Raw genomic sequence first — 26,804 nt, 5'->3', positions numbered from 1 at the left:
AAAAGATGCTTGTAGTGATCTTATCACTTAGGAAATTACAAGGGTTTTAGGAACTCTGTGCTAAGAACTAGAGGGCAGAGACCAAAATATACATATATTTTTTTTCTTTTTCTATTATCTCACAATGATTAATCAATCCTAAGGAAAACTTGGTTTAAATAATTTTTTTTTTCTAAAGGGCAGTTCTGTGAACAAATACCTTTAAAATGTTGTTTTTACTGGGGTGCCTGGGTGGCTCAGTTGGTTAAGCATCCAACACTTGATGCTCAGGTCATGATCTCACTGTTGTGAGATCCAGCCCTGTGTCAGGCTCTGTGTGCTGAGCATGGGGCCTGCTTGGGGTTCTCTCCTTCTCTCTCTTTACGCCGCTCAAAATAGATAAATGTTTTTTAAAGTTATTTTTACTACTGGTATTCATATTGTAGAATGCACCCATGACATACCAGTACTTTATATGTAAGTTTTGATAATTGGAAAGAAAATCATACTCGGAGGCTGTATTTTATTCTTTATGAAAACATCTAAAAATGAACTATGTGGTTTTTGTTTTTTTCTGTATTTTACAGAATTTCGTACTGGAAAAACCCAGCTCTCTCATACCCTCTGTGGTAAGGATGTATAACAACAATAACAATAATTATTGTAGCTATCACATACTAATTTTATTTTGTGCCTGGTACTTTATATGATCTCATGTAACCTGAACAAATTTGCAAGGAAACTAAAGCTCAAGAAGCTTAAGTAAACTGCCCATCGTTACACAAATATCAGAGCCAGTCTTTGAATGCGTGATGCTTGAGGTAATGGGATATGTGCTGCATTCTGAACACCTGAATGGAACCAGGGAGGAAGTGAATAGGTATATGAGGGTTGATGGTGGAGAGAGGCCCTCACTGTCTCCATTTTTCCCATTTCATCTTTTCTGTATTCTATTGACAAAAATGTCACAAAATCAGCTGAGACCTAGAATCTCTAACTTTCCATGGCGTAAGGTTGGCCTTAGCTACGACTTAAAAATAAACGTTACTAAAACAAATAAACAAACTATCTCCTTCTGTACAAAGACATTACTCTGCATTTCTTTGACCTGAGTGGAAGAAGCATGGCTAAGCAGTTAAGAATGGGATTCTGGAATCAAAATACCTGGCTCCAGTCTTGGCTCTACCACTGCTAACTGTGTGACCTTGGGCAAGTGGCTTCACCTGTCTTATTTTCCCATCAGTAAAATAGGAGTAATGATAATGCCAAGTTTAGGGTTGTTTTGAAAAATAAATGAAATAACACTTGAACCTAATATAAAGAAATTCCTTAGTGTCAGCTACTACTACCTAGAGAGACAATGCATTTTAAAATTTGACATGCATTAATTGAAAGCTTACTTAAATAAGTTATTTAGCATAAATTATATTTGTGATTGTTTCTTATAGGAAGAAAGTAATATTTAAATTCTCTTCTCTAGAAGAGAACTAACTTTCATGAATATCTCCCATTGTGAGAGATACTGATATTCTTTGTTGAATTGCTACCATGCTGGTGGAATATTTATGATTTTACCGTTGGTTAGTAATACAAGAATATAACACGCTTTTAGAAACTAAAGGATCATGATTCTTTGCCAGATTGACTACAGAGTTGCAACCAGTGCAAATCCTATGTTAATTTATATATTCACTTGTACAAAGGTTATTCAATCCTATTAATATTATTTAATTTTTTAATTGCTTCCTAGTGACAGCTCAACTTCCAGGAGCAGGTGGCTACTCAGGAGGAAAGATTATCTTCATTGATACAGAAAACACTTTGTAACCTTTTTATTTAAACAAGTTGCTAGCATAATTAGTATGATGTAGTAATGTTACTATAAAAGAAAGTCTGTTTGAAATATGTCATTTGTACAATCATCTCCTAAACCAGCAGTAATGAGAAAAGCCACAGGAAAAACAGTTGGTAGAGTTTTCAAGTCACTTTTTATTTCAAAAGGTTTCAGTTCTCCAGATGAGTTTGGTGTAAAATTCACAAAATGAATATATGGGAGAAAATTATATTTTATTCGTTTTTTATCCTCTTATTTCTCCAAAGATTGTACCTAATAGTTAGGAAGAAGATTGTTGACTCTCTCAAAGTCATGGTTCAAAATAAAGGGAAAGGTAAGAAGAGAACAGAAAAGCACAGAAGAGAAAAGGGCAGAACCTGGTTGGGTGACAGAAAGAATTGTAATTTAATTGAAATGTGTTTCAGAATTAAGGCTGGAAAGGTGATTTGGGTTTTAGATATGAAGGGCTTTAAAACCAGGTGAGGGGTGTAAATTGGATACTTTTGCGATATTGCAGGCAAGTAATGAGAGCTTGATCTAGGCTGGAAACAGTAGGAATAAAAAGAAAAGGACAAGGGTGCGTGACTGGCTCAATAGGTAGAGCGTGCCACTCTTGATCTTGAGGTTGTAGGTTTGAGCTCCATGTTGGGGGCAGAGATTACTTAAAAATAAGATTCTTTAAAAAAGTGGGGGACAAAAATATTAGGGAGGAAAATTGATAGGATTTGATGACTCTGTTTGGTAGACAGAAGAAGGAGAGGTTTGAAACACTACTGTCAGGTTTTTTGTCTAGATGCTGGGAGGATAATCATGCCGAAAGTAGAATTGGGAAGATCATGTTTCAGACAAATGGTGTGTTTCATTTTACTGTGTTAAATGTGAGGAACAGGAAGACATCCATGGAAATGTTGAATTCTACCCGAGAAGAGGTAGAACATAACTTTGGGGTGTGCCTCAGCTTAGGAAGAGGGACTAAAAAGAAGATGCCATACAGACAGAGGAAGTAGGAGAAAATCCAGCTGTAGAGGCTTAGCCAGAGAAAAATTTCAAGAAGAAAAGCGTTGTCAGTACTGTTCCACAAAGAAAGAGCGAGAAGGTGGAAGCTGAGAAAGATCACTGAGGTTTGACATTAGGAATCCAAGAGAGCATTTGCAGTAAAGTAAGATGATGGAAGCTTGTTGTGAATAAACAGTAAGGAATGGAGGCAGTGTTATTAACCAACAAATAGAAGATGAAATACAGTAGTTTGAGGTTATCAGGTTCAGAGGAAATTTTTTGGTTTTTTGTTTTACACGCATAGGGGGTGGGTGGGGGGGTGGAAGGGGGCAGAGGACAGAGACAGAATCTCAAGCAGGCTTGACACCCAGCCCTGACAAGGGACTTGATCTCATGACCGTGACATCATGACCTGAGCCAAAATTAAAAGTCGGACGCTCAACCGAGTCACCCCAGAGGAAATTGTTGTTGTTGTTTTAAATGTTTATTTATTTTGAGAAAGGGAGAACGTGATTGCTGGTAGGTAGGGACAGAGAGAGAGGGAGAGAGAGAATCCCAAGCAGGCTCCTCACTTTCAGTGCAGAGCCCGACTCGGGGCTTGATCCCACAAACCATGAGATCATGACCTGACTCCAAAACAAGAGTTGGTTGCTTAACCAATTGAGCCATCAAGGTACCCCAGGAAATTGTTTTTCTTTTTCTTTTTCTTTTTCTTTTTCTTTTTCTTTACTTTTTCTTTTTCTTTTTCTTAAATGCTTTTATTTATTTTTGAGAGAGAGAGAGAGATCAGGGGAGGGGCAGAGAGAGAGGGAGACAGAGGAACTAAAGAGGGCTCTGTGCTGACAGCAGAGAGCCCAATGTGGGGCACAAACTCATGAACCGTGAGATCATGACCTGAGCCAAAACCACGAGATGACGCTTAAGCAACTGAGCCCACCCAGGGTGCCCCGAAAATTACTTTTAACAATGGAAAAGTCTTGCACAAGTTTGTAAGGCCATTCACAATGAAGCCCCAGCCTAGCTCTCAGATCTCATTACTATTACTATTGTTAGAAACAAATGGATGCAGTCTGTTCTAGTCCAATGTTATTGTCTCTAAAACATGGAAACATTGTATATCAGCAGTTAGTTAGATTTAACTATAAAGGTACTCATTTCTCTGTTCATTATAGTTGCTTGCATCCCAAATCTTCCTTCCTGTATTTTTGTTTTATTGAAGTACCTGCTCAAGTCATTCTTTCAGAAAAGTAATGCAGGTGGTAAACTTTGAGCCCTAGCTTGTCTGAAAATGCCTTTATTTTGTTCTCACTCTTAAGTGTTAATTTGGCCAGTCCCAGAGAAATTTGTGGGCTATGTTTCTTTAATTAATTAATTAAGAGAGACAGAGTGCAAGCGAGGGAGGGGCAGAGAGAGGGGAGGCACAGAATCAGAAGCAGGCTCCAGGCTCTGAGCTGTCCGCACAGAGCTCGATGTGGGGCTCAAAATCACAAACCATGAGACCATGACCTGAGCAGAAAGTTGGACCTGTAACTGACTGAGCCACCCAGGAGCCCCTGCAGCCTATATTTCTATCCTCCTCCTTCATTATGTGATCCATCTACCCCTACCTCACAGTCTTTCTGAATCATACAAATCCTTTAAAGCTGTCCTTTGAAGGCCTGCCTTTTCTAATCTTCTCTAACTACTCAACTTAAAAAACCTGGTCCTTCCTAAGCTGTTATAGAATCTACTATCTAAAATACGCTAGTAGAAGGAAAAAAAAAAACCAGAACCGTGTGCAGAAGACTTTATTTGGAAATAGCAGGCATGAGAAGACTCTGAAGGAGACTCCAAACTTGGGGAAGGAGGGTGGAATGCTGTGTAGCGCTGTAGCAAGAGGAGCGCAGCTGGAGTTCAGCTAGTTTCAGAAATAGTTGATTAAGAATGGTTCTTAAAGAGGGAGGAATTGTTCTTGCAGATGAGCAGCCACTGTTTGGGCAATTTGGATTTTATCAAGAATGGTGGAGGGGACCGGTTTGGAGCTAAGTCATACGCAAGAGGGAGTAGGGAGGAACAGCTGGGGTTGGGGGGAACAAGGACATTCAAGAGCCCCATTGGAATGTCCTCATTCCTTTGGTTTCTCTTACAGGTACACTGCTCCCTCTTGATATTTTGTTTTTTATATGTTTATATTTTGCCTTCTTAATTTGTTTTATGTTTACCTATAATATGGATTGTCTTACAACTCCTTATGTTGTCTTACAACTCCTCCTTCCACAATGCATTGGTAATTGGTTAAAATGATTATCAATTCCATATGGTAATTGGTTAACAAATATTTTATAGGTTGATTTGAACCTTCTTCGGCATAAGCCCACCTTTTACACACCCAGTCACATAGTAACTGGGTTCTGTAAAAAGTAATGTAGTGAAAAACATTTTTATTAGTCTTCCAATTCTTTGTCTTCTTTGACTTGTCCACCAAAAACGTCTATGGGGTATAGTCAGTAGCAATGGAAGATTTTAGTGGTTATCACTGAAGCTCTGAAGAAAAGAACATACTACTGCATTAGAATATGCAGATTTCCCAGATGGCTGGGAAATCCTAAAGACAATCCAATTCAACGTATGTGGAACCAGTTGGAAATGTCACAAATAAGATTGTAAATTGTCCTTGTTTTACAGTTAGTTATAGTATGATCAGTATTATAAAAGCAGTGTAAACAAAGTGAAACGAGACCGTGGATAAGACCTAAAAGAATGTTTATTACTCCTATATAGTTCAGATAGATATAAGTGATTATTAGCATCTTCCAAAATACCTTTGCTGGTGCGCTGAATTTGCCTCCCAATGAATTTACTGATTTTAGAAAGCTAACACAAGTCCTTTAGAAGAAGGTAGATTTTAAACTCTAAATAAGCCAAAAACCATAGGTTGATAATTTCCTTTTGATCCTTAAAATTACTTTTTGATCCTTCGGTTCATGTAGTCAAATTTATCATTTGTTGAAAACTCATGGTTAATGATATATTAAATTATTTCATATTAAACACATAAGTAGTTTAAAGAGAGTGAATTAATTCACTGTGAAGTGACTTGAATTATATAATTCAGTGATATTATCTTCTTAGGATAGATCTATTTTTATAGAACTGAGATCAAAAGAGAGATACAAATCTTAGTCTCTAGTTTTCCTCTTGTAACTGATTTGCTGCATGATCCTGAGTCATTTGCCTAATCTCTATTGGTCAGTGTCCTTATTTGTAAAATGTAATATAGGCCATAACAAGCAGCTTCCAAAGTTATTGTGAAGATTAGATTATTTAATATTTATTTCATTTATTTATTTATTATTTATTTATTTATTTTAGAGAGAGAGTGTGTGCACAAGGTGGGGAGAGGGGCAGAGAGAGAATCTTAAGCAGGCTCCACGCTCAGTGTGGAGCCCCACACAGGGCTCGAGGGGGGCTCCATCCGATGACCCTGGGATTGTGACCTGAGCTGAATTCAAGAGTCCGAGGCTTAACCGATTAAGCCACCCAGGTTCCCCTAGATTATTTAATATTTAAATTCATCGCTGCCTCATCATTTCTATCCCTGTTATCACTACCTAAGGTATTTATTAATCTGGACACTTATGAAAAATAAAATCTGATATAGATTTTAAGTGATTATTAGTATCCTCCAGAACACCTTTGCAGGGATGTTGTTTGCCTCTGTTAGTTTACTTAATTAAGGTATTATTTTTTGTAGTTGTTACCTAAACTTTTTTTTGAAATTGATTTATTGGATCCTTAATCTTGGCATACTCCAGCCGTCCAGATCGTCTTCGGGACATTGCTGACCGCTTCAATGTAGACCATGATGCAGTACTGGACAATGTACTTTATGCACGTGCATATACTAGTAAGAGCCCCATGTTAATTTAATGCTTGAGCTGTTTTAAGGTTGGCAGCACTGATTTATTATTTGGGTGATACTTATAACATTTTGGCACTGTTCTTTTTCTTAATTTTACTTTCCTCCAAATATATTTAGCCCATAAATGTTACCTATCATCTGACAAGCCCTTAGATATTAAAATGCTCTCAAATGAGTCCTTGTTCTTTGTCTTTGAAATGGAGAGTAACATTCTTTTTAGATAATGTAGCATTTGGCATGCATGCTAAGGCAGAATGTGAAATCATATTTAATAAAGCCTTAAGTAGGGGTACCTGGGTGACTCAGCTGGTTGAGTGTCTGACTTCAGCTCAGGTTATGATTACATGGTTCATGAGTTCAAGCCCCACGTCAGGCTCACTGCTGTCAGCGTGGAGCCTGCTTTAGATCTTCTGTCCCCCCCTCTCTCTGCCCCTCCCCCCGCTCAAAACATGAATAAACATTTATTTTTAAAAATCCATAAATAATTAAGAAAATCCTTTCTTCTTTTTTTTTTTTTAAGTCTTATCTATTTATTTTGAGAGAGAGAACACAAGCAACAGAGGGGCAGAGAGAAAAGGGAAAAGGGAATGCACTGTCAACGTAGAGCTCAACACGGGGCTTGAACTCACAAAACCATGAGATTACAACCAAGAGTCACACACTTAACCGACTGAGCCACCCAGGTGCCCAAGAAAATCCTTTCAATACTCTCTTTTGCCTGACTGCAAGGACATACATGATCTTAGCCTCTGCTTCTTCTAGCTTTTGTAACATTTTCTCGCTGCATTTCCCACCAGGTGAACATCAGATGGAGCTACTTGATTATGTAGCAGCCAAGTTCCACGAAGAGGCTGGCATCTTCAAGCTATTGGTACAAGCTTTTAAATACTGCTCCCTCACAGAGCCACTTAGCATATTATTTTTCTTCTATTGATTCCAATTCAAATTAACTTCTTTCCTTTGCCGAATGCACATTTATTTTTACGTGAATCCTGTGTAGATCATTGATTCCATAATGGCCCTTTTCCGAGTGGATTTCAGCGGTCGTGGGGAGTTGGCTGAACGGCAACAAAAATTGGCCCAGATGTTGTCACGACTCCAAAAAATCTCAGAAGGTAGATTTTTAAAATAAATGGTACTATCAGAATAGCATCTGTGACTGTTGAGTAGGCTTTGCAGAGAACTCAGAATAATGTCAGGAGGCAGTACATTTTTAAAAACTAAAATTCATGGGACTACAACTCTTTTATTAAACCAAAATACTGACTTTAAACCAAAATAAGGTACCTAAAAATAATAATAACAATAATAACTTTAAATAAATTAATTTATGTTATCAATGAAAAAATAGGAATGTAATATTATTTACAAAATAAATTTAAAGCACAGTATTCCTAAACTCTGAAATCTAAACAATGAACTGTTTATATTGCCATTCTCTTAGTTTGTCAATTTTATTTATTGATGCAGAATATAATGTGGCTGTGTTTGTGACCAATCAAATGACTGCTGATCCAGGAGCAACTATGACGTAAGCCCCAATATTCTACTTTTGTGTTTCAATTAATATCAAAAAGGTTAGAGTGAAGAATAGAAAATAATTCCAGAATGATCAGTTCTGATGTGGGCACAAATATATCACAAATCACTTTATTGCACAGTGCATATTACTTTATAAATGCAAATATCACTTGTTTTCCAGAATCTCTAGTTCTTTACAGGATGAAGCAATAGTTTAACCATTTTCAGAGATACTTTGGGCTCCTCATTTGTCTCGGACTAAAAAGATATTGGAGGACAATAAGAAAAAGATAAAAATTTATATTGCATATACATGAATGGCTTCTATTGTGCTAATCTGTCAGCCAAAAACAAAAAGGGAGGCTCTCTATAGGAGATACATAAGAGGTCCTATGAGAGAAGTCTCCTGTTAGAAGAAACAGAACTTCAGTTCACACTAGGCATATTCAGAATCTATTGAGGTGTCTGTGCACGTTACATACTTATTGATGGCTCTGCTTGACAGATGGCAGTGAACAGAAAGGCAAGGAGACCTAAAATAGGATGATGAAAACAGAAGATTCAAAGAAAAATTAGTTGCCACCATCAAATATTTTGAACATTATGTATCTGAATAAGCAATCAAAATAACCCCACATTCGTGATGTCAGTCTTTTCAACAAGCCTATATTTAGAAAAAAATTTTAACCAGAGAAAATTTGCAAGACTAGTACAATGAATACACATATACAATTCACCAAGGGTCATCTATTCTTAACATTTGTCAGATTTTTTCTCTCTCATGATTGTGTGTGTGTGTGTGTGTGTGTGTGTGTACATGTGTGTAAAATCTCTTTCTCCATAGGTACACATGCATATTCAAATATGTGTGTGTGTGTGTGTGTGTGTGTGTGTGTGTGTGTATTTTCTAGTGAACCATTTGAGAGGTTTTCCACCGGAACAATTGAGAATTATTTACAGATGTTATGACACTTCAGTTCTTAATACTTCTGCATATTTCCTGTAAGAACAAGAACATTCTCCTACATAACCACAATATAAGTATCAGTCAGGAAATTTAACATCGGCACACTAGTGTTATCTGATATACATTTGTATCCAAGTGCCTCCACTTGTCTCAATAATGTCTGTTATAGCTGGTGGGGTTTTTACATTTTGTTTTTGATTCGGGACTAATGAGGATCACGCACTACATGGAGTTGTTCTGTCTCTTTGGTCTCCTTTAATCAAAACAACTCTTCAGTGTTTGTTAGGCTTTTATGACACTGACGGTTTTGAAGAGTACAGGCCAGCTGTTTTTCAGAATGTTCCTCAATTTGGAGGGTGTTTTTCCTCATTAGTTAAAATAGTAAACACTTTTGGCGGGAAAATTATTAAGCAATAATATGACCTTCTCTATAGATCGTATCAGGGGACACATGATGGCAGTTTGTCCCATTATTAATGATGAGAAGTTTGATCATGTGATTAAGATCGTGTTCACAAGATTTCCCACTGTAAAATACCTTTTCACCTTTTTAATGAATAAGCAGTTTGTGGGGTGATACTTTATGTGTGTAAATATCATGTTCTGCAATAAGCTTTCACCATTTGGTTTTAGCATCCATTGAAGATTCTTGGTTAAATCAATTATTACTCTGGTGATTGCAATATAGTTTTATTTAAAACCAAGATGGGGCACCTGGGTGGTTCAGTTGGTTAAGTGTCCGACTTCGGCCCAGGTCATGATTTCACAGTTCACGAGTTCGAGCCCCGTGTCTGGCTCTGTGCTGACAGTTCAGAGCCTGGAGCCTGTTTTGGATTCTGTGTCTCCCCCTCTCTCACTGCCCCTCCCCCACTCATGCTCTGTCTCTCTCAAAGCTAAATAAACATTAAAAAAAATTTAAACCAAAGCAATATATCATTTAATAACAGATAAATGGGTCATTGACATATGTTCTTGAGGATATTTGATATGCCAATGTAAATTTTGTAAATTGTACTGAAATGTATGTGTCTCTTTTTAGGCATTTTCTTTATTTTTTTAACTTTTTAACATTTTATTATTTTTTTATTTTAGAGAGAGAGAGCGCGCACAGGCAGGGGACAGGGGCAGACGGAGAGAGAGAATCTTTTTTTTTTTTTTTTTTTTGAGAGAGAGAGAGAGAGACAGAGAATCTTAAGCAGGCTCCACACTCAGCATAGAGCCCAATGCAGGGCTCTGTCTCACAACCATGAGATCATGACCTGAGCCGAAATCAAGAGTCTGAGGCTTAACCGACTGAGCCACCCAGGCACCCCAGGATTTTATTTTTAAGTAATCTCTGCACCCAATGTGGGGCTAGAACTCACAACCTCAAGAGAAAAAGTCACATGCTCCACCAACTGAGCCAGCCAGGCACCCCTCTTTAGGCATTTTCTAAACTAACCCTAAGAATATTGCTGCATCTTTTACAATTTATACTTGCACTTTTCAATACGCTTTTATGAGTATTTTCTACTTAATCACAGGAGATTCCAATGTGAAAGACATTAACTGCATGAATGGTATGAAGCAACTTAAAAAGATTGAGAAGGGGAAGCCGATCACTTATTCACTCAATAAATACTTATTGAAAAATCTACTATGTACCAACCTTCTGGGAATTCACTAGTGAGCAAAAGACTATGTGCCTTGCCTTCATAAAGAAGAAAATAAGTGATGTCCACTTAACTCAAAATTGTGAAGACTTGGTAGGTCACGCATTGCCTGTAGTCCTTGAGTGGTTAAGGCAATCTTCTCTGTTTTATAGGGTGTCTTTCATACACAGGACATGAAGTACTTCACAAAGAGTGTAATTTTAAACTGAAGAGAAATGGAAGATTTTTAGGGCTCACTTTAAAAAGAGAAAATGACTCATTGGCTCAGAGGGAGGAAGTGGGTTGCATTCAAATAAAACAGTACAAGTTAAAGAGCAATGTTCTTTCTTCAGGTGTGAGGAGGGAACACTGCAGAGGCCAAAACTGTCTATCTAGCGTTAGAAGGCAAAGGAGATCTGTGGAAATTGGGTCAGATAGGGGTTCTTTTTCTTCTATTTGTAGAAAGTTTCAAAAAGAGTAAAACCATTTTGAATGGACTCCAATAAGACACTAAAAGGAGAAATAGAGAGGTGACAGAGAGGAAATAATTGAAGGAACTGAAGAGAGGAGATTTATAACGAAGTGAGCCAAGAGCCAGAGAAAGTAACAAAGACTAGTATTTTTGCTGGGTGACTCTGCTTTGAAACATCATCTCCTCTATTGAGCCAAGTTGTGAGCAATCAAACTTCACTATAATTAGTATATTCTGAAGTATGTTAAATTATAACAATATAAATTAAATGCATGCCTTCATATAAAGCACATAAGTTGCCACAACTCAATCAACAACAACAACAACAACAACAACAACAACAGTACAGTTTTAAACTAAAGGATCTCAAATGCTATTAGAAAACCTCCCATAAAGAAAATCTTTGTTTCTCAGTGTTGAAGACCTCCAAGCTGCAGCTCGCCTGGGACCTGTCAGAGAAATAGCACTATAATTGGTATGAGTCCCCAAGTATACTGACAATAATTGAGGCTTATATCCCATGCATTATACTTGATGGCACATCGTATTAAAAAGGAACAAAATTATAGAGGCAAGGAGCTGCTGTATCATACAGCAGAGCGTTAGCTCTTAGACGAGGCTTACAGATACAGATTTTAGAACTAGAATGATCCAGCTGATGAAGGCTTGGAGATAAAAAGTGAAGGTATCAGCCTGCAAAGCCCCATGCCAGGGCAAATAATAGGAGCAACAAATAAGACCGTGATGTTGCCACCTACTCCATTTGTGTATTTGTTTTGCTAAGACAAGAAGTCATCTTAGAACATTTGTGGTCTTGTAAATGTGCAGTTTATTCTCTAGGGGTGTCACCCACTGATTCGACATCATTTGCATAAATTAAGAGGCAATATGGTTAAAGAGGAAATATTAAGCCAAGTCCACTAGCCTGGTGACCATGAGCAAGTCATTTAAACTATTTGAACTTCAGGGGTGCCTGGCTGTCTCAGTTAGAAGAACATTCCACTCTTGGTCTTGGGGTTGTGAGTTTGAGCCCTATGTTGAGTGTAGAGATTACTTAAATAAAATAAAAACTTAAATAAATAAAAATAAACTATTTGAATTCCATTAAGGGATTAAGAGAACTTTTATTTATTGATTGCTCACCATGTGCCAGATGCTTTTATGCATCATCTTACATAATTCTCATATCAACCCAGCAAATCTCAGGCTCCCTAGGCCTCCCTGTTCTTTCTATGAAGCAAATCTCAGAATGGTGCTATGTGTCCCCCTAGCTCAAAACCCAGAATTCCATCTTCAAACTTTTGAAAAAAGTGTAGATTTTTCTGCATACTTTATGAGAAAATGGTGGGAGTGGGGGGAATTACTTAACAAAACTTCTTAAACATAACCCTTTTAAAAAACCATCTTTTCTTGGGGCACCTGGCTGGCTTAGTCAGTGGAACATGACTCTTGATCTTGAGGTTGTGAGTTTGAGCCCCATGTTGGGTAGTGTAGAGATTACTTAAAAATAAAATCTTCTAGGGGAGCCTGGGTGGCTGAGTCAGTTGAGGGTCTGACCTCAGCTCAGGTCATGATCTCACAATTTGTGAGTTTGAGCCCCACATTAGGCTCTGTGACAACTCGGAGCCTGGAGCCTGCTTCGGATTCTGTGTCTCTCTCTCTGCCCCTCCCCTGCTCACACTCTGTCTTTCTCTCTCAAAAAAAAAAAAAAAAAAAAAGAATAAATGAACATTAAAAAATATTAAAAAAATCTTTTAAAGTAAAGTTTTGGGGGCACGTGGGTGGCTCAATCAGTTAAGCATCCAATTTTGGTTCAGGTCATGGTCTCACAGTTTGTGAATTTGAGCCCCATGTCAGATGACCTTGAGCCCTGCTTTGGGGTTCTTTCTCTCTCTCTTTCTCTCTCTCTCTCTCTCTCTCTTTCTCTCTCTGCTTGCTCACTCACACTCTCTCTTGGCCTCTCTTCATACCCACCCCTCTCTCTTCCTCCCACTCATCATATTCTCCCATCCCCTGAGAAAAGGAGGAAAGAAGAGAAGAAAATATGAAAGAAAGGGAAATAAGAATAGGCTAAAGGAGGGATGTGGGTGGTTTTCTGAAGCTGTTTTTACTGGATCAGAAATAGAAGTAAATTAAAGCCTTCTCAAAGGATGCGGAATTCTATACCTTGTCGTACTTAACTTCAGTCCTTAGTTATAACTGCTAGAATACTCAGGAAGTTCAAAGAAACTTTAAGAAAAGTTTCTTGGTTTACATGTCATTGAAAGAGTGACTGTTTTAACTGAATCATTTAATTAAATAATTAAGTTACCATTTATTTGGTATCTCTCATGTGCCGAGATTAGTGTAACGGTAGAGCTAATGTGCATAAGTGACCTGACTCAGCTCCTGGCATGTAGTAGGCTTTCAATGAGTTATATTAAATATATCTCGAGAGGCGCCTGAGTTGCTCAGTCGGTTGAGCGTCCGACTACGGCTCAGGTCATGATCTCGTGGTTTGTGAGTTCGAGCCCCGCGTCAGGCTCTGCGCTGACAGCTCAGAGCCTGGAGCCTGCTTGGGATTCTGTGTCTCCGTCTCTCTCTGCCCCTCCCCTGCTCACACTCTGTCTCTCTCTGTCTCTCAATAATAAATAAACACTTAAAAAATTATATATATATATATATATATATACATATACACATATATATATGTGTGTATATATATATATATATATATATATATATATATATCTTGAATCCCCATGGTAGCCCTAAGAGGTAAAGTCTTTTTGTTCCCATTATACAGTTAAAGAAACCAAAGTTCATAAAGCTAAGTAACTAGCCCATGGTTACACTGACAATATGTGTTTGAGTCAGGATTAGGAAAACAGATGATTGTAGCCACTGGGCTAATGCCTTACAGATACCCTGTATTCTTACAGATACCCTACCAGTTAGATACTTTTACTACCCCCCACCCCTTTCAAAATGAAGAAACAGACACTTACAATGCTTAAACTTGAACGTGGTCTAACTCCGAAGCTCATATATCACACAGTACATCAGGGCCCTATATGCTTGGGGAGAGGCTGGCGAGCTGTCATTTGAGAAACTTTGCAGGGATGTATCCATTACCCTGGTGAATTGACCAGAGTTCAGAGCCCTCAGCCTTACAGGCAGAGATTTAATTGGGTTGCCTACTGAAAACCAATCCATTTCTCAGGGGCAGACTCACAAGCTCAAGAGGCTCCATGAAAGATCAGAGGGCCAATGAAAAATGTAACTACATTTGGGGTTCTTATAACCAGTGCATTCTCTCCTTGTAGGCAGACCTCTGTAGGAATTCAAATTTTAATCCAAAGTTATTTACTAAATATGGAATTGAAGCAAAAGGAAATCACTGGATAAGTTAAGAAGGGCATCTGCCACATAGTAAGGATTCGATAAATCTTCACTGTTATTATTATAACTAATAGCCATTGACATCAGAGGAGAGAGAAACCATGAATCCCTTAAACTTACATGAAAAGTTTGGGTGTGTACACATGTGCATTTTTCTGGGGAAGAGTCTATATCTCTTAATAAATTAACAAAGTGTCAGTGACCTATAAGAAAAGTTAAGAGCATAAATTCTATGCAAAATTCTATACAGAATCCTGAACACCTTGATGGATGTAAAATTCAAGTAAAATTTGACTTGGCTTGGTATTCTCCCAGAGCTAAGGCTGTTATGGTATGTTGAAATCTATTTGAATGACATATAACCTCTTAGTTTATGAATCACTTTTGAGGACATTTTTCTTCCCATAATATCTTTGCTGTATGTTTTCTTAGTACTTTTGCATATTCTGTAATTTATTTCCCCTCTTAGTCCATTCCAAATCATCTCCCTTTGGAGATAATATTCTTAACATTCAGGCTCCTCACCTACAGTAATCAGTAATAAGCAGTAGTACCTATTCTCTTTTGTGCATAAGATACCACATTGGTAGGGGCGCCCGGGTGGCTCAGTCGGTTAAGCGGCCAACTTCGGCTCAGGTCATGATCTCACACTCCGTGAGTTCGAGCCCCGCATTGGGCTCTGTGCTGACAGCTCAGAGCCTGGAGCCTGTTTCGGATTCTGTGCCTCCTTCTCTCTCTGACCCTCCCCTGTTCATGCTCTGTCTGTCTCTGTCTCAAAAATAAATAAACATTAAAAAAATTTAAAAAAAAAAGATACCATATTGGTAACAGCAAACAATAATTTGCTAAGAAAACAACATGGCTATCCATCTAAATGCTCCACCTTTCTGTTCTTTAAATTATCTGTCATGGGGTGGGGTTGGATTACTTCCATTAGAGAGAAATTCTGTCTCCTTTTACATTTACCTTTCTGTCAGAACACCTTTCAAAATTTCCTTGAATTATAACTTCTTTGAAGGTGTGTCACAAAATCTGTATCCAGAAAGATCTAGACCAGGGATACCCAAACTGTCCTCCTCTCCGTTCATTCAACAGTATTTATCCAGTGCCTTTTACATTATTGGCACTTTCCTGGGCACTGGAATGGCAAAGATGAATAAGGATTTGGAGTATAGTAGGGGACTGAGACCCATGGATTTAAAATTCCAACGCACTATTCTTTGAAAGGAATGTGTGGTGGCATGAAAGCACAGACAAGGCAGGCTCTACTCTGTTTCAGAGAGTCAGGCAAGGTTTCCAAGAAGGGCTAACACTTGGTGGGTAAGTGGGTAAATGAACAAACACAGTGGGAAAGGGGCTTTTGTTTACAGGGAAGTATGTGTGCAAAGGCATCAAGGTGTGAGAGGACTTGGAATAAGAAAAAAGAAAAGTTGGAGAGGGAAGTAGGAAGGATGACTACAATCGTAGGTAAGTCTGTAAATGGCAGATAGGAAGAAGGGAAAGTTGAGGGAGTTTCTTCCTGAGAGCATTCATTTTTTTGTTACAAAGAAGCAGGCATTGTTATCCAAGATGAAGGGACAAGAATGGACAAGGGGGCTTAAGGACACCAACCATGCTCATATAGGAGAACTACTAAGCAGTACTGAGAGACCATCTGTGAGAAGCAGTAACCATAGCTGTTGAAACCTGTCCTCACCCATTTATTTAGCTTTACTCTCCTTGTCTCCCCTTGACAGAAATTTCTAATCGGTCTAACTTGTGGAAGCACTAATCTTTCTATCATCCAATATTCTTGATATTTTTTGTAACTTCCATATCTTATGTTCAAAAAAATTTTTTTTTATTTTTTTAATGTTTATTTTTGGGAGACAGAGCGTGAGCAAGCGAGGGGCAGAGAGAGAGGGGGAGACACAGAATCCAAAGCAGGCTCTAGGCTCTGAGCTATCAGCACAGAGCCCAATGTGGGGCTCAAACTCACGAACCGTGAGATCACCACCTGAGCCACCCAGACACCCCTCAAAAATGTTTTTGAGGACCCACTGTGTAGGTGCTTGCTACAAACTTAAATCCAGTTTTGTCTGCCCTTAAGGAGCTTAGTGACAGGTAATAGAAGAGAGATTGAGGGGGAATATAATAGGTGAATAATAATAGCACTAAGGGCACAACATGAAAAGTGCATTAGGGAAGTGTAAATATAGTATTTGCAAGTTCAGAGGGCACAGACCTGTTTGATATCATCAGCACCTCAAGCAGCCTATCTGTATAGAACATAGGATTCTTTTAAGACCTTGAAGAACCACTGATAATGTAGGATGACAATTTAATTCCATTAAAAAAGAGTGGTATCGATCTGTAAGCATTATACAGACAACTCACCTCCAGCTATTTTATCCAGCTGAGATCATTTTATTGCTTTCTACCCCTTCAGCTGCCTTGCAGAAAGCAACCTAACCTTCTGACTTTTTTTAAAGTTTTTATTTATATTCCATTAATTAACATACTGTGTGATACTAGTTTCAGGTGTAGAATTTAGTGACTCAACAGTTCATACAGCTCCCAGTGCTCATCACTCCTTAATCCCCATCACCTATTTAATCCATCCCCCTCCCCTTCCCTCTGGTAGCCATCAGTTTGTTATTTAAATCTTTTTTTTTTTTTTTAAGGTTATTTATTTTGGCAGAGAGAGAGAGCATGAGCAGGGGAGGGGCAGAGAGAGAGAATCCCAAGCAGGCTCCACGCGGTCAGCACAGAGCCCCACACGGGGCCTGAACCGACGAACCGACAAACCGTGAGATCGTGACCTGAGCTGAAATCAAGAGTCAGACTGGGCCACCCAGGCACTCCCATCAGTTTGCTTGCTATAGTTAAGAGTCTGTTTCTTGGTTTACTTGTCTTTTTCCCCCATTTGCTCATTTGTTTCTTAAATTCCACATATGAGTGATCATATGGTATTTGTCTTTCTCTGACTAACTTATTTTGCTTAGCATAACACTCTCTAGCTCCCTCGACATTGTTGCAAATGGCACTACTGGGTATTTACCTAGAGGATACAAAAATACTACATAGAAGGAAGGCATGCGCCCTGATTTTTATAGCATTGACAACAGCCGAATTATGGAAAGAGCTCAAATGTCCACTAACTGATGAATGGGTAAAGCGGATGTGGTATATAGCTTTCTGACTTTTTTTTTTTTAAGTTTATTTATTTTGAGAGCAATAGAGACAGAGCAAGTGGAGGAGGGGCAGAGAGAGAAGAAGAAGAATCTCAAGCAGGCTCCACACCAGCACAGAGCCTGGTGCAGGGCTTGAACTCACAAACGGTGAGATCATGACCTGAGCTGAAACCAAGAGCCGCTTAACCAGCTGAGCCACCCAGGTACCCCAAGTCTTCTGACTTAACTGCTGTCAGTCTCAACTTTCTGGCTGCTGCTTTCTTGATAGTGGTTCACTTCAAAATGAACGATCTGTGTTTGTTCCAACATTGGACCTGCTGAATCTTAACCAATCCTAACAGCCCCAGCCAGGGATCCTCCGGTCCTAACCCCCGAAACCATTTAATCGAGCAGCAGCTTATAATAGCAGATTCCTTTCCCAAAGAGCTTCTTATCCTCACTACCCTACAATCTATTTAACCTCATGCCAGTCAGCCACATCCTTACTACACCATGCTCATGCTTCGAGTAACTAGAATTCTCAACACCTTCACGGAACAAGCAGAATTTAAAATGACTTGTAACCATATTCTCCCAAAGCTGAGGTTAGTATGCTATGTCACAGTTTATTTTGATCAAGTATAACCTGTTAGTTTATATTCAGTTCCCCTTCTTTTTTTTTTTTTTAATTTTTTTTTTCAACATTTATTTATTTTTGGGACAGAGAGAGACAGAGCATGAACGGGGGAGGGGCAGAGAGAGAGGGGGAGACGCAGAATTGGAAACAGGCTCCAGGCTCTGAGCCATCAGCCCAGAGCCTGACGCGGGGCTCGAACTCACGGACCGCGAGATCGTGACCTGGCTGAAGTCGGACGTTTAACCGACTGCGCCACCCAGGCGCCCCTATTCAGTTCCCCTTCTTGATTTCAAAGCCTAGGTTTTCTTCTGCGTCAGCTGGGAAGATTATGTGGGGGTTTTTTTCTCCTCCATTCTGTTGATATGGTATGTTACACTGATGATTTTCCTATGTCGAACCACTCTTGTATTCCTAAGGCATATCCTACTTGTTCATGATGTATAATCCTTCTAATATGCTGCTGGGTTTGGTTTGCTAGTGTTTTAGTGAGGATTTTTGCACTTGGTTTTTGTAAAGGGTTCACTATTAGGGTTATTAAGAACCTTTCACTTCTTGCCAAGGAAGTGTTAGTCCCCTAGTGAGTAGATCTCTCATGGTGAGCATCAATAATATTTGTAACTACCTTGAAATCATATATTTTTTTAATCCATATGATCAAATGTAGTAAGAACTCCTCTGTTCTGCAACTTATTTTAGAAGAATAAACTTTAGGCTTAAGTAATAAAGACACAGATATTTCCAAGATTATTCTCACTGAAAATTCATAATGAGCGCAACATCGAAGGCTTCCAACATACAGTTAATGACTAAGAAGGAAGTTCTTTTTTTAAATTTTTTTTTTCAACGTTTATTTATTTTTGGGACAGAGAGAGACAGAGCGTGAACAGGGGAGGGGCAGAGAGAGAGGGAGACACAGAATTGGAAACAGGCTCCAGGCTCTGAGCCATCAGCCCAGAGCCCGACGCGGGGCTCGAACTCACGGACCGCGAGATCGTGACCTGGCTGAAGTCGGACGTTTAACCGACTGCGCCACCCAGGCGCCCCAAGAAGGAAGTTCTCAATCTGCTCTCATTTACATCATGTCCTCATAGGGATAACTGGGTATTTTTTATTCATTAGACTAGAATAGTGCTTGGGACATAGTAGGCCATTAATAAATATTTCTGATAAGTGAATGAATAAGTTCAATCTTTGTATTTTATAAAGAAGAAAAATCACTTACCCCCAAGAATTATCCTAAGACAGTGAATAATGTTTTATTTGTGTTTTGTCCTTTTAAAAAATTAATCAAAACATAAACAGTTCGGGGCGCCTGGGTGGCTCAGTCGGTTAAGCGGCCGACTTCGGCTCAGGTCATGATCTTGCGGTCCGTGAGTTCGAGCCCCGCGTCGGGCTCTGTGCTGACAGCTCAGAGCCTGGAGCCTGTTTCAGATTCTGTGTCTCCCTCTTTCTCTGACCCTCCCCCGTTCATGCTTTGTCTCTCTCTGTCTCAAAAATAAATAAAATGTTAAAAAAAATTAAAAAAGAAAAAAAAACATAAACAGTTCATCATAGGACTCTCAAAAGCCTGAAGTGGATGACAATGGGGTACATAGCAGCTCCAAACCCTACCCCACTCTATAGTTAACAAATGAGCCTCTGCTTGCTTAGAACACACACCAATCCCATCCCCTGCTGTTCTCCACAGAAAAATTCCCTCCTTATTGCAGATTTTACTGTATATAGTCCATATGATAAAACCTGAAAAGGTGTAGGGGCACCTGCATGGCTCAGTCTGTTAAGTGTCTGACTTCAGCTCAGGTCATGATCTCACAGTTCATGAGTTCGAGCCCCTTATCAGGCTCCACACTGACAGTGCAGAGCCTGCTTGGGATTCTCTCTCTCTCTCTCTCTCTCTCTCTCCCTTTCTCTCTCTGCCACTCCCCCACTTGTGCTCTGTCTCTCAAAATAAATAAATAAACTTTAAAAAAATCCTGACAAGGTGTTTATTAATTCAGTTTTCAGGCAGACCCCAAAAAACCCATCGGGGGACACATTCTGGCTCATGCTTCAACAACAAGAATAAGCCTAAGAAAAGGAAGAGGAGAACTGAGAATTGCCAAGATTTATGACAGGTAAATATTTTCTTTTCTTTTCTTTTCTTTCCTTTTTTTTTTTTTTTTTTTTTTGTTTATTTTTTGAGAGAGAGAGAGCACAAGCTGGGGAGGGGCAGAGAGAGGGAAAGAGAAATCCCAAACAGCCTTCGTGCTGTCAGTGCAGAGCCAGATGTGAGGCTCCATCTCACAAACCATGAGGTCATGACCTGAGCTGAAACCAAGAGTCAGACGCTTAACTGAGCCACCCAGGCGCCCAATATTTTCTTATTTTTAATCAGATTCTTGGGCATATGGCATTAAATAGAATTGCCTCTCCTAAGGGGCTGTAATTATGCCACTGGCAGATACTACGTGCTTGAATTTCCTTCTCAGAAAGTATTCAATTCATTGTGACGTCCCTACTATGGACTAGGTTCTAGGGATTCAGAGATTCTGTTGACACATAGACTTGGTCCCTGGCCTCCCAAAGTTACAGTAAACCTAGATAATGAAAGAATCAATTCCAACCAAATTGTGTCCGTGCAGGGAAAGCACAGAGTATGATAGAGATATATTATTCTCCTTTCTTCTGCCAGGTTTTGTTTTGTTTTTAGGTTTCAGTTTAAACATCCCTTCCTCAGGGAATCTTTCCCTAACCCTTACAGTCTAGGCTGTACCCTTTACTGTACTATATATTCTTTTGTGGTACTTTACGTATTTAATGAAAAATTATAAACAATAAATTTTAAAAAAAAATTTTTTTTAACATTTATTTATTTTTGAGACAGAGAGAGAGTGTGAACAGGGGAGGGTCAGAGAAAGAGGGAGACACAGAATCTGAAACAGGCTCCAGGCTCTGAGCTGTCAGCACAGAGCCCGACGCGGGGCTTGAACCTACAGACTGTGAGATCATGACCTGAGCCGAAGTCGGTCACTCAACCAACTGAGCCACCCAGGCACCCCAAACAATAAATTTTTACAGAGAGACATACTACATACCAGCTACTTGAGGTTCTGAGGATAGAACAATGACTAAAACAAAAAGTTAAGGCCCTACCATCATAGAGCTTATATTCCATTGGTAATGATTTATATAATGTATCTCATCCTTGCTAGACAGCAAATTCCCTGAGGATAGAGACACGATTCTCTTGCTCACTGCTGTATTCCATCAGTGCCTGAGATGTAATACGTGTGCAGTATTTGTGACTGATTTATTAGCCAACCCTGAGCAACAAGGCGAAGATTTGTAATAACTCTACCCAAAGGAGGAAAAATCAGCAAAAGGAAATCACATGAGCTCTTAATCTGGTTTTTGCCATGTATCACAGTACTTATTATGAGCTGTCATCAAATAAACATTAAATAATCAGTTTTCCCATTTATCTGATTTTTATTTAGACTATTTTTTCATGACCCGTCCCTATAAGCTATAATATACAAATTCTGTTTTATGAAGCTTCAGCAATCTAAATGTTCTTTATTGAATTAAATAGGTAGTAGGATTTTTCCATCTTTTCACAGATATAAATTTCTTGGTCTGCATCTTAGACAGATTGCTGTGCTTAGAACTTTCCCTAAACACTTTTCACTCTGAATTACATCAGCTGGCTACATGTACCTCTCCCTCACAATAGGAACTGAGTCTGGTTCACCAATGTCCCCAGCACCTAACATGGTATGTGGCACATAGTAGGAACTCAATTACTATTTGTTGAATTAACAAATGAATGAACTCCATCTATATGTTCAATCATTTGCATATTTTATCAGATCCTCCCTATTTGTAGGAACAAGTAACTCCTCAGTTCTACAGTCTTGAGAGAATACTAGGGTTCTGCATACTCAATAAAGGGTAATTAAAGTTATCATAGAGGTTAGTAATGTCAAATTTCCATAAATTTGAATAAAAACACCAAAACTAGATCAGAGCTTAAAATGTCAAAACTTAATTTGCTATGCAGCTTGTCCTCCCTTCTTTCTGGTCCCTAAAGATTTCCCACAAAGAATTCTTGACTTTAAAGGAAACTTTTTGGTTGAGAAGTTGATGATGCTAATAATAATGGTAGCTAATACCCATTGAGTGGCTGCCAAGTCCTGGGCTTTGCACCAAGTGCTTTATATATATATATTTCATCACTTATAACAACAACCCTAAGAGATGGAGGTCATTATCCATAGTTTCCACATGAGGAAACAGGTAACCATTGCCTCTCTACAGTCCATTCCATTTTTTTAAACTCTACTCATTTTGAGAGAGAGAGAGAGAGAGAACACAAGCAAGGGAGGGGCAGAGAGAGAGAATCCCAAGCAGGCTCCCAACTGTCAGTGCAGAGTCCGATGCGGGCCTCAAACCCATGAACTGTGAGATCCTGGCCTGAGCCGAAATCAAGAGTCAGACGCTTGAATGACTGAGCCACCCAGGCACCCCTACAGTCTATTTTAAACATAGAAGCCAGAGTGAACCTTTGTAAAATTAAGTCAGATCATATCTGTCCTCTGCTTTAAACCCTCCACTGGCTCCCCATTTTAACTCACAATAAAAGCTCAAGTCTCTGCAGTGGTTTACAGAGCACTATGTAAATATCCCTATCCTGTTTCCCCTGTTCTCCCCCTTCTCACAGCACTGCAACCCCAGAGGGCACTTTGCTGTTAGAAACATGCCAGGCACACTTCTACTTTAGGGGCCTTGCACTTAGTGTCATCCCTGCCTGGAATACTCTTTCCCCACATAGCCCTCATTCTGGTAACCAGTCTCTCCTCCTTCAAGTCTTTGATCAAATGTTACCTTCTCCGCAATACCTGTCTAGATCTCCCTATTTAAAATCGCAACTCCTCCCAGTTCCCACACTTCTGTCTCCCTCACCCAGCTCTATTTTTTCTTTCCCCATAACACTCATCATCTTCGAACATATTACATAATGTATTTATTATGTTCATTATTTATTATCCATTTCTTCTTCTTGCCAAATATAAGTTCCACAGGGCAGGAATCTTTGTCTATTTTTTTCACTTCTAGATCTCAAGCGCCTACAATAAGGATGTAGCAGGTCCTCAATAAATATTTTCTTAATGAGTAAATGAATGGACTCCCCCGAAATCAATCAATAAAGATTGGAATCAGGATTAGAATCTGTGCTGTCTGAATCTAGGGCTGACGCCTTTATTTGTTTCTTTTTCTTTTTTTTTTTTTAAGTTTATTTATTTTGAGAAAGAGAGAGAGCATGCATGAGCAGGGGAAGGTCAGAGAGACAGGGGGAGAGAGAGAATCCCAAGCAGGCTCCATGCTGTCAGCACTGAGCCTGACATGGGGCTCAAACTCACAGAATATGAGATTATGAAATCAAGAGTCAGACACCCAGCTAAGCCACCCAGGCACCCCTAAGGCCGACACTTTTTTTTTTTTTTAATTTTTTTTTCAACGTTTATTTATTTATTTGTGGGACAGAGAGAGACAGAGCATGAACGGGGGAGGGGCAGAGAGAGAGGGAGACACAGAATCGGAAACAGGCTCCAGGCTCTGAGCCATCAGCCCAGAGCCTGACGCGGGGCTCGAACCCACGGACTGCGAGATCGTGACCTGGCTGAAGTCGGACGCTTAACCGACTGCGCCACCCAGGCGCCCCCCGACACTTTTAATCTTACACCATTTTTTAATTTGTTGAAGATGATCTATTTAGGACAGTCATAGCTAGTCCCATGGCCTCAACTACTACTTTATACAGATGTAGTAGAAAGACATTTCCTGTTCAGAAAAAAAACACAAAATTCTCAAGGAATTGAACAGAAAGGGGTTATCAGAAGAATTCTCAGATGTACAGGAGTGACTACAAAAAGGGACTCAGTTCTTTCCGTAGGATGTCACTATAGTTATTGCTCCCATAAGTAACTATTGCTGGCCCCCAAGTATACATTATTCTCCCTTTAAAGCTTTTGAATCAAGAAAAACCCCATTTATTTTATTCTACTTAGCATATCTGAAGTCAGTGGACAGTAGAAACAAAGAATCCTGCTGAATTCAAAGGAAAAACAAATTTTAAATAATTACCAAAAATTGAAAAGGTACCCAAATGGTCAAGTTTCTGAAGTGATTTTTTTTTTCTGTTTCTAGAACAGAATAAAAAAAACACCAGTTCAACTTTGTAGATAGCTTGCGAAGCTTCCCTCTTTCTCATCTCCTTATCTCCCTGCCATTTGTAAGTGGCCAGCTGAGTATTTGCCATCAAACATTCTTTTCTCATTCTGTTTAGGCCTTTTTAGCAGCTGTAGTTTTAGCTTAGCAAGCCTTATTTATAGCCCATTTGCTATCCTCAGGGGAACCCCCCCCCTGCTATTTCCTAAGGGAAGTAACCTGACCCATAGGGTGCTCAGAGTGTATAGCCTAATCTCTACCCCTCTAACAAAACAAAACAAAACAAAACAAAACAAAAAACAAAAAACAACTTTGAGAGGTATTTTAGTCTAGTGGTTAAGAACATGACCTTTGGGGGCGTGGCTTAAGCGTCTTGCTCTTGATTTCAGCTCAGGTCACCATCTCACGGTTCGTGAGTTCAAGCCCCACATCAGGTTCTGCCCTGACAACACAGAGCCTGCATTGGATTCTCTCTCTGTCTCTCTCTCTCTGCCCCTCTGCCACTTGTTCTGTCTCTCTCTCTCTCAAAAAAAAAAAAAAAAAAAAAAAAAAAAGAACATGAGCTTTGGAGTCAAATACTTTAGTCTCTAATCTGGCATGATCATTTACCAGCAGTGTGCCCCCTGGTTACTTCTCTCTGAACCTCAATCTTCTCTGTAAAATGTGGATAATAATACATACCCAAGGGTTCTCATAAGATTTAAGTAAAATAATATAAAGGAGCCTGTAGTAAATTAGTAAATACTTAATAAATGAAAGCTATTAATATTACTAAACAGTCACCACAACTTGGATATAATAACAGTACAAAGTAGCAGTAGGCTCTTTCTCTTGTGATCAGTGATTTTCCAATTTTTATTTCTTGTTTATTAACCTTTTACTCAAGCTTTAGATATTCACTTCCAACTGCTTATAGAACTCCTCTACAGGAGTATCCCACAGGTACTTTAAACAGAACATATCTAAAGCTAACTTCTTAGTTTTCTCTTTCTTATCTACAAAACAAGTATCTCCATTCCAATTTTTTATTCATGCTATTCCCTCTACTTGGAATACCACCCAATTCTGCCTCAAAAGCCTCTTCAGAGGCTTATCTATGAGGCCTTCCCTAATCAACCTAGTTGGGATAATGCCTCCTCTCTTCAGAGTTCTATAATATATATATTGACTTTATGAAATTTACCTTACTTTGCATATCTGTCATTTGTCATAGTTCCACCTGTTAGACTTTTTTTTTCTTTTTCTTTTTCTTTTTTTTTTTTTTTTGAGAGAGAGAGAGAGAGAGAGAGGGCACAAGTGAGCAAGGGAGAGAGAGAGAAGCAGGGTTTGTGCTCACCCAAAGCAGGGCTCAAACTCACTCATCCCAAAGCGGGGCTCATGCTCATGAACTGTGAGATCGTGACCTGAAACAAATTCTCATGCTAAACTGACTGAGCCACCCAGGCGCCCCTCACCTGGTAGACTGTCTATTTTTGTGAAATCTGTAGGATCTAGTATATAATAAGGTATGATTTTCATAAGCTTAAAAACATTACTTTCTTGCAAGTAAATATAAAACATATGTCAAAGTCTTGTTTCAACTCCTTAATTGATGAAGACATTGATTCAAAGGATAATTTGACAGAAATTTACGTAGTCAATCAAAGGAGTGATGAAATAAATTTGCAAATAGATGGAAAACTGGTTAGTATCCTACAAGGTGATAAATTATAACATTTGAAGTTGTCTTTTCTACTGGAGGGAAATCAGTTGCTTCTCTACACAATGATTCCAGTGCTATAGCCTGGCATCATTTGCATTACCCCCAGACAAAACTCATCTCCATTGCTATCGGTTTCCTACAAATTAACCTTGACTCCTACAGTGTTGTAGAATAAATTAAAAGGTAAAATTTTAGGGGTGCCTGGGTGGCTTGGTCGGTTAAGCGTCTGACTTCGGCTCAGGTCATGATCTCACGGTCCATGAGTTTGAGCCCCGCGTCGGGCTCTGTGCTGACGGCTCAGAGCCTGGAGCCTGTTTCAGATTCTTTGTCTCCCTCTCTCTCTGCACCTCCCCTGTTCATGCTCTGTCTCTCTCTGTCTCAAAAATAAATAAACGTTAGGGGCGCCTGGGTGGCGCAGTCGGTT

The 26,804-nt window shown here is 39.2% G+C and overlaps 1 protein-coding gene across 9 annotated transcripts in view; it reads left to right on the top strand.

Moving 5' to 3' along the window:
• The window catches only part of DMC1 (DNA meiotic recombinase 1), a 50,712-nt gene that overhangs the window by 13,195 nt on the left and 10,713 nt on the right, over positions 1–26,804 (top strand). For 6 of the 9 annotated variants that reach the window (XM_047868289.1, XM_047868291.1, XM_047868285.1 and 3 more), the window contains exons 7-13: positions 567–608; positions 1,730–1,802; positions 6,604–6,695; positions 7,508–7,581; positions 7,711–7,825; positions 8,181–8,241; positions 20,469–20,585. In XM_047868289.1, the coding sequence (XP_047724245.1) occupies positions 567–608; positions 1,730–1,802; positions 6,604–6,695; positions 7,508–7,581; positions 7,711–7,825; positions 8,181–8,241; positions 20,469–20,585 (574 nt within the window). Of the gene's footprint in view, positions 1–566; positions 609–1,729; positions 1,803–6,603; positions 6,696–7,507; positions 7,582–7,710; positions 7,826–8,180; positions 8,242–10,721; positions 10,758–20,468; positions 20,586–26,804 lie in introns of those variants that run through there. The other 3 variants (XM_047868292.1, XM_047868294.1, XM_047868293.1) reach the window with 3 other exon arrangements.

Source organism: Prionailurus viverrinus, chromosome B4 (assembly GCF_022837055.1).
Source record: "Prionailurus viverrinus isolate Anna chromosome B4, UM_Priviv_1.0, whole genome shotgun sequence".
NCBI classification, from domain to species: Eukaryota; Metazoa; Chordata; class Mammalia; order Carnivora; family Felidae; genus Prionailurus; species Prionailurus viverrinus.
The sequence above is the reverse complement of the archived record's forward strand: the minus strand, read 5'-3'. Positions and strand labels throughout refer to the sequence as shown.